The sequence below is a fragment of the Engraulis encrasicolus genome, chromosome 15 (genome assembly GCF_034702125.1).
Source record: "Engraulis encrasicolus isolate BLACKSEA-1 chromosome 15, IST_EnEncr_1.0, whole genome shotgun sequence".
Taxonomy (NCBI): Eukaryota; Metazoa; Chordata; class Actinopteri; order Clupeiformes; family Engraulidae; genus Engraulis; species Engraulis encrasicolus.
In genome coordinates, this window is record NC_085871.1 from 38,301,159 (window position 1) to 38,308,658 (window position 7,500).

At 44.3% G+C, this 7,500-nt stretch overlaps 1 protein-coding gene across 1 annotated transcript in view; it reads left to right on the top strand.

Moving 5' to 3' along the window:
* Positions 1-7,500, top strand: part of gpd2 (glycerol-3-phosphate dehydrogenase 2 (mitochondrial)) — a 77,159-nt gene that overhangs the window by 28,869 nt on the left and 40,790 nt on the right. Inside the window, exons 8-9 of the mRNA XM_063217468.1 lie at positions 1,205-1,349; positions 2,587-2,780. Of these exons, the coding sequence (XP_063073538.1) occupies positions 1,205-1,349; positions 2,587-2,780 (339 nt within the window). The remainder of the gene's footprint in view (positions 1-1,204; positions 1,350-2,586; positions 2,781-7,500) is intronic.

A 7,500-nucleotide genomic window follows, 5' to 3' on the forward strand; every position in this document is an offset into this window, starting at 1 on the left:
TGCACTGAGGATGGGATCACCCGAAACGTTTGCACCTTTGTAAATACTGCACGGCATATTGTGAGATCATTAAAAACCCACTTTATTTGGGCATCTCTTTTCAAGTCTTTTTTGAGTGCGAGCTCCAGACTCTCTGACTTTCCATATAACTGAAGTGGACACACTGCAGGCACTACGCACGCACGCACGCACACACGCACACACGCACGCACGCACACACGCACATTACATTACATTTCATCACGTTTAGCAGACGCTTTTTTTCCAACTTTTTTTTTATTAAGTAAAATGATCTGACAATATTTAACATGTACAGTTTTCTTTTTTTATGAACAGACATCCCTCATACAAAAAACTAAAACTAACATACAAAGACAAACAACAACAACAACAACAACAACAACAACAACAACAAAAGACCTACACATCAGACAACACAATATCAGGCTTGTTCTTATACTCGAGGAATGACCCCCAAAGACCCACAAACATTTCACCTCTACCCCTCATCAACAATATAGCAGACGCTTTTGACCAAAGCAACTTACAAGGAGGAAATTCAAGCAAGTACTGAGTAAGGGGTCAGCACAGAGAAATGCACAGAGACATGCACACACGCGCACACACACACACACACACACACACACGCATGCACTCATTCACGCACGCACAGTTGAGTTGGACAGGTTAAGTCGAAGCAGGTTATTACTTATTACACTGGACTGTAAGCTAATTAACCAGGTTGTTCATCACTGCTCACTAATACCCCACATTTTTAAACAGCACACTTACCTCCTTACACACACACCTGGGTCAAAGACGTCCAACATGAAATTGTCCTTAAGTGCTAACGGAGTTTCATTTTTTTCTCCAAGTGAATGCATGAAAGCCAAGCCAAAACAGTAATTAAAAAAAAAAAACGTTTTTTTTTGCATTTACAGTAAGCAAAAGTATCCGTTTCACTGAAGGACCATTTCATATTGGACGTCTTTGACCCACCAGTACCTAACTCTGAGTGTGTCATAAATAATCAAAGTAGCTTCCCTGTGCACAACCACTGTCCAGTTGCTGGTGATGTGCAGTAAAAGTAATCCAAGTAAAGGGAGGATAACTCACCGCACACTGGTCTTCTTTGCTGGTAGTTTATTTGGTGAACAACGTGCTTCGCTGTCGCTTCATCAGGTGTCATAAATTCACTTTTCAGGTGAAGAGTTTGACGTGCGGGCCAAGTGCGTCATCAATGCCACCGGGCCCTTCACAGACTCGCTGCGCAAGATGGACAACCAGAAGACGGCCAACATCTGCCAGCCCAGTGCCGGGGTGCACATCGTCATCCCTGGATACTACAGGTGAGCTGAGCTGTCCCTTTCAGTCATGGGTAAGCGGTTAGGGCATCAGACTTGTATCTTAAAGGTTGCCGGTTCGACTCCTGACCCGGCAGGTTGGTCGGGTGAGTAATTTACCAGTGTTCTCCCCTATCCTCCTGCATGACTGAGGTTCCCTGAGCATGGTACAGTCCCGCTGCACTGCTACCTTGGGGCGTCATTGGGGGTTGCCGCCCTGCACGAGTGAAATGGAAATTATTAACAGGAAATTATTACGTTGTCAGGATGTCGAAGCCCATGTCTTTCCATTAACTTTGTGAAACTGGTCACCTCGTTGGCTGTTATCCCTTACATGATTAGCAGCTGATGATATCAATAGAACAGTGGCTATTGGGTTAGTGCTTTCTGGGTCATTGGGTCACACTTTCTTTCCTTTGATGTTACCGTCTCTCTGGCATTCCCCCACAGTACTCAGGGCCTTTAAACTTCTGCAGAGTATGGGACATAGTTTTCTCATTAGTGATGTGTCTATCCTTTGCACAGGTTGCTGTTTGTGCCTTGAATGTAGAGCAGTGTATTCATTTGCAGAATGTCAGATCACTTGTGGGTCAACCTGTTATTCGTAGCCTCGTACTGCAGATGGGGTCGCCGGCGGGCCTATTCACTATATTACAATTTTGGCGACAGTAAGGTTATAACATAGGCTCTGTGCTAAGGGGTTAAGAAGCGTGAGTCCACCTAATTTTCCAAGAAAGCTTTTCGAGCCTGCGTTCTGGTGTAGGGTTGGTTAAACTTTTGGATGAATCTACTCAACCTTTGAATTGTGGACTCATAATGACTTGTAGGAAATATACAAAAATTCCTGTAAATGAAGAAAAGGATGTGAATTTTTTTCTCATGTATTTTTATTATCATCTCCCGTCCGGACATCATGAGTCTGCTGGATCCTGCCACCAGTGACGGCTGTGTCATTTGCTTGAATAAAGCATCATTTTGAGTGTCATGAAAAGCACCATATAAAACCTATGTATTATTATTATTTATTTTATTTTGCACTGTCCCAACCTCCAGTGCAGACAATATGGCTCTGCAGGATCCAGCCACCAGTGACGGCCGCGTGATCTTCTTCTAGGATGTAGTCATTTTCCGGATGTGATTCATTTTAGCTGTTGCTGTTTTTTTCTTTTTTTCTGGATATTAATATACATTTACATGAAAACGTACTTAAGATTTGTCGATTTTTATGATCCTCCCTCCCCAGTCCGGACAACATGGGTCTGCTGGACCCTGCCACCAGTGACGGCCGCGTGATCTTCTTCCTGCCCTGGGAGAAGATGACCATCGCCGGGACAACGGACACACCCACTGACGTCACCGCCCACCCCATCCCCATGGAGAAGGACATCGACTTCATCCTCAACGAAGTCCGCAACTACCTCAGCAACGACGTGGAAGGTGCGTGTACTGTATGTGTGTGTGTGTGTGTGTGTGTGTGTGTGTGTGTGTGTGTGTGTGTGTGTGTGTGTGTGTGTGTGTGTGTGTGTGTGTGTGTGTGTGTGTGTGTGTGTGTGTGTGTGTGTGTGTGTGTGTGTGTGACCTCTGCCAAAGAAGCTGTTTGATAGAACATTTGACTATGTTACACCCTACATTAATTCAAGTCTGTCTGCCTTGTTTTTGTGGAGTTAGAAGCTAGAATGGGAAAATTCGCCCTATCCCACAATGATGGAGAATGTTTTTTTTTTTTTTTAAATCCTGGATCCGCATCATAATTTGGATCACCACCAAATTCCATGAATTGTTCCTTTTGCCATTTCCAACAGCTCCATAAATTTCATCAAAATCCGTTTACAACTTTTTGAGTTTTATCTTGCTGACAAACAAACAAACAAACAAACAAACAGACCGTACAGCACCGTACAGTTTTTAATACAGTATCACAACGACCATAAGTGATGTCCATATCTTGATATTCTATTTTCATATTAAATGGATTTGCAACAGGCCAATGAAATATACTGCGCCCACTTGGCACGTTTCAATTCTAAGTAGCCATTATATTAGTTATCGGCCCTATGGAGACTGTTTATTTCAATGGTGCCATTTGTGCGTCCAAAGTTTTTATTTGTCTTCAGGTTAGTGTCTCCATTATAAGTGTCACTTATACAATACAAATCATTTCTACTATGCCCAGTCTGCCTGTTACAGCGCATAAAGATTGATCAACTCTTATTGACCATCATAGAGGGATGTCTCAATGGTCTTATATTGTGTTGTATGGGTCTATTTGGGTGTGTGTGTGTGTGTGTGTGTGTGTGTATGGGTCTATTTGTGTGTGTGTGTGTGCGTGTGCGTGTGCGTGTGCGTGTGCGTGTGCGTGTGTGTGTGTGTGTGTGTGTGTGTGTGTGTGTGTGTGTGTGTGTGTGTGTGTGTGTGTGTGTGTGGGGACGCCTCTCTGGGTCCCCATGTAAACGCACAGGAGACAGACACAGGCAGACAGGGAGACTCTCCACTAGGATTAATAGGTCACTCATTAGTCTGTGTGTGTGTGTGAGTGTGTGTGTGTGTGTGTGTGTGTGTGTGTGTGTGTGTGTGTGTGTGTGTGTGTGTGTGTGTGTTTGTGTTTATGCATACTTCAAATCTGTGTTGTATTTTTAGCTGTTTGTGTGTATGCACCGGTGTGTGTGTGTGTGTGTGTGTGTGTGTGTGTGTGTGTGTGTGTGTGTGTGTGTGTGTGTGTGTGTGTGTGTGTGTGTGTGTGTGTGTGTGTGTGTGTGTGTGTGTGCGTGCGTGCGTGCATGTGTGTGTGTGTGTGTGTGTTTGTGTTTATGCATACTTCAAATCTGTGTTGTATTTTTAGCTGTTTGTGTGTATGTATCGTGTGTGTGTGTGCGTGCGTGCGTGCGTGCGTACATGTGTGCGTGCGTGCGTGCATGCGTGTGTGTGTGTTCATGCATACCTTGAATGTATGTTGTATTTTTAGCTGATCGCATACAGTAATTATGCACAGGTGTGCATGGTTTGAATGTGTGTGTGCGTATGTGTGTGCGTGAACGTGTGTGTGTGTGTGTGTGTGTGGGGGGGGGGGGCATGTTTACACGCTCTTTTGTGTTAGTGTTAAGGCTAGATGTAAGAAAGTGTTTGTTGATCTGTGTGTGTGTGTGTGTCTGTCTGTGTGTGTACTCTAAATCGCTGGAATCTACTATTGATTTTTAAAAGTCTCAGACCAGCCTAATACTTTTACATTACCAGTGCCTTAAATTGTTAAATCAATACAAAGTCTCAGTGTGATGCCTTACTTTATTTTATTTTATCTTAGCAGTACAGATATAAAAACACTTAGTCCTAAATAGGCCTTGTCAAACAGGTCCATTCCACACACCATTTATTGTACTCTGTGTGTTGCCTACTGCGCCTGTGTTTGCCAATTACTTACAATCACATTGATGTTGCTGTCACGCCTTCTTCTCCTAATATAACCTCAAGTCGTGATGACTGAATGTTTTGTGCTTAGACATGTACTGTGGCTTTGTTCTCGAGTCTATGGCAATGTGATACAATTAAAATAAAGAGCCAGGGTGATGACATGACGATCAAATAGATCAAACTGATTTTTTTTGACACACAAACATGCAGGCCAACACACACATGCACATGTGCACACACGCGCATGCACACACACACACACACACACACACACACACACACACACACACACACACACACACACACACACACACACACACACACACACACACACACACACACACACACACACACACACACAATCAGTTGTGTCGCTTAAGGTTAGGACACGGTGTAACTGGTTAGGCGAGGGTTAACGGCCAAAACAGGGGTAACATTCCAAAAGAACGCATTTTGATTGACAGTGACATTCTAAAGAATGCACAATCATCTCAATGGGAAAATAACGCATCACAATGGGAAAATAACGCATCACAATGGGAAAAGAACGTATGGAAATGGAAAATGTAAGAAAGTTGCACTGTAAAACGTAAAAAAGTAAGTTGCCCTGCTGCCTTAGGCTTCTAAGTTAACTCAACCTGACAAAGCCTCAAGTTGATTCAAGCCTCGAGTTGCGTTAACTTACAAACATAAGGCAGCAGGGCAACAGTGTGAATGGAAAATTTAACAGAGCTGTGGTGTGATGAAGGACATCCACCTAGTATGCATCTGACATAACGCAGAGCTTCCTGACAGGATGGAAAGGCTGGTATTTCTCTAATGGCCTTCTCACCACAATTGAGAATTCATGACAACATTGCTATGACATTATTGAGAGCCTTAAGGAAAGCCATTACAATTTTGGTGTCAGTTAGGTTATGACATAGGCTCCTCTGCACTATGGGGTTAATCATGACAGAGATAGTGAAGAGTCTGGCAGGAGAGGAGAGGGGGAAGGGTCGTGAAATGACCCCGTTTGGACTCGAACCTGGGTCTTGATGGACATTCATTCACCAAAATTGTAATGGCTGTCTTAATCTGTTACTTAAGGCTGTCGGTACTGTTATAGAAATGTTGTTATGATGTAGTTGAGTATTTTCAGTAAATAGTGAATAGGCCCGCCTGTGACCCCATCTGCAATAATTATAAGAGGCTACACAGATATAATCTCTGTTACACTTTGATAATGACATGAATTTTTATGAATACATACTTTGAAGTGAGTGTAGATTAAAAGTATGCATGCATTTTTTGGGGTGGGCGGCCTGGACATATGTTTGCTGCGACCTGAGTTGAAATTGCTACGCAATCATTCTGCAAATGTCATACTATACTGCACAAGCAGAGAGCTGCAGTCTTGTAGTTCTCACCGCCACAGACTGTGTGACACACATCACAATGACTCATCCTGGCTGGGAGCTCGGGACCCCCCTCTGTTCGTGCGTGCGTGTGTGTGTGTGTGTGTGTGTGTGTGTGTGTGTGTGCGTGCGTGTGTACGTGTGTGTGCGCACGTGTGTGCGTGCGTACGTGTGCGTGCGTGCGTGCACGTGTGTGTTTGTGTGTGTATGTGTGTCTGTGTGTGTGTGTGTGTGTGTGTGTGTGTGTGTGTGTGTGTGTGTGTGTGTGTGTGTGTGTCTGTGTGTGTGAGTGTGTGTGTGTACGTGTGCGTGCGTGCGTGCAAGTGTGTGTGTGTGTGTGTGTGTGTGTGTGTGTGTGTGTGTGTGTGTGTGTGTGTTTGTGTCTGTGTGTGTGAGTGTGTGTGTGTGTGTGCGTGTGCGTGCGTGCGTCCGTGCAAGTGTGTGTGTGTGTGTGTGTGTGTGTGTGTGTGTGTGTGTGTGTGTGTGTGTGTGTGTGTGTGTGTGTGTGTGTGTGTGTGTGTGAGTGAGGGAAAGTGTGAGAGTGTGTGAGTGTGTGAGTGTATGTGAATTCCTTGACTCCTGTTGTGTTGTTTGTCAGCGGTTAGTAGTGGAGTTCTGTGCACTTGTATTCCACACATTACATTATATTACATTACATTACACTCACTACAACTTAGCAATAACTTATCTTAAGTTATTTAGATACAGGTGCAGGCTATGGGCACTCATGGGTAAGCGTTTAGGGATCCCGACCTGCCAGGTTGGTGGGGGGAGAAATCAACCAGTGCCCCCCCCCCCCCCCCACCTCAATGACTGAGGTACCCTGAGCATGGTAAGCGTCCCACCGCACTGCTACATTAGGGTGCTGTTTGGGGATGCACCCTTGCACGAGTGAGGCATAAACGCAATTCTGTTGTGAGCAATGAGCACTGTGTTCTGTGGAGTGCTGTGTCACAATGACAATGGGAGTTTCCCAGTTGGGCTTTCACTATTTCTTTCAATAGTGGAGCACAGTACACTATTGGAGCAATGTGGGGTTCAGTGTTTTGCCCAATACAAGGGCTCCTCAACCATGGATAGCGGGTGTAAGAGAGCACCTAATCAGACATGATGGATGAGATTAAAACAGACATGCAAGTCCTGATAGCTAGACTGTTCGTACGTTACACCTTTTCCATGTAATTCTGCTACGTCAATAATCCATAAATATGAATAAATGCAGTCATGGTAGCCGTGCATGCATGCCGTACCTCCTGTGGTACGCTGTAATAGTCATTGAAAAGTTAACTACCATAGTACTACACTACTATGACATAACACAGGACCTCTAGTAACGCACTATGACATGGTCATTG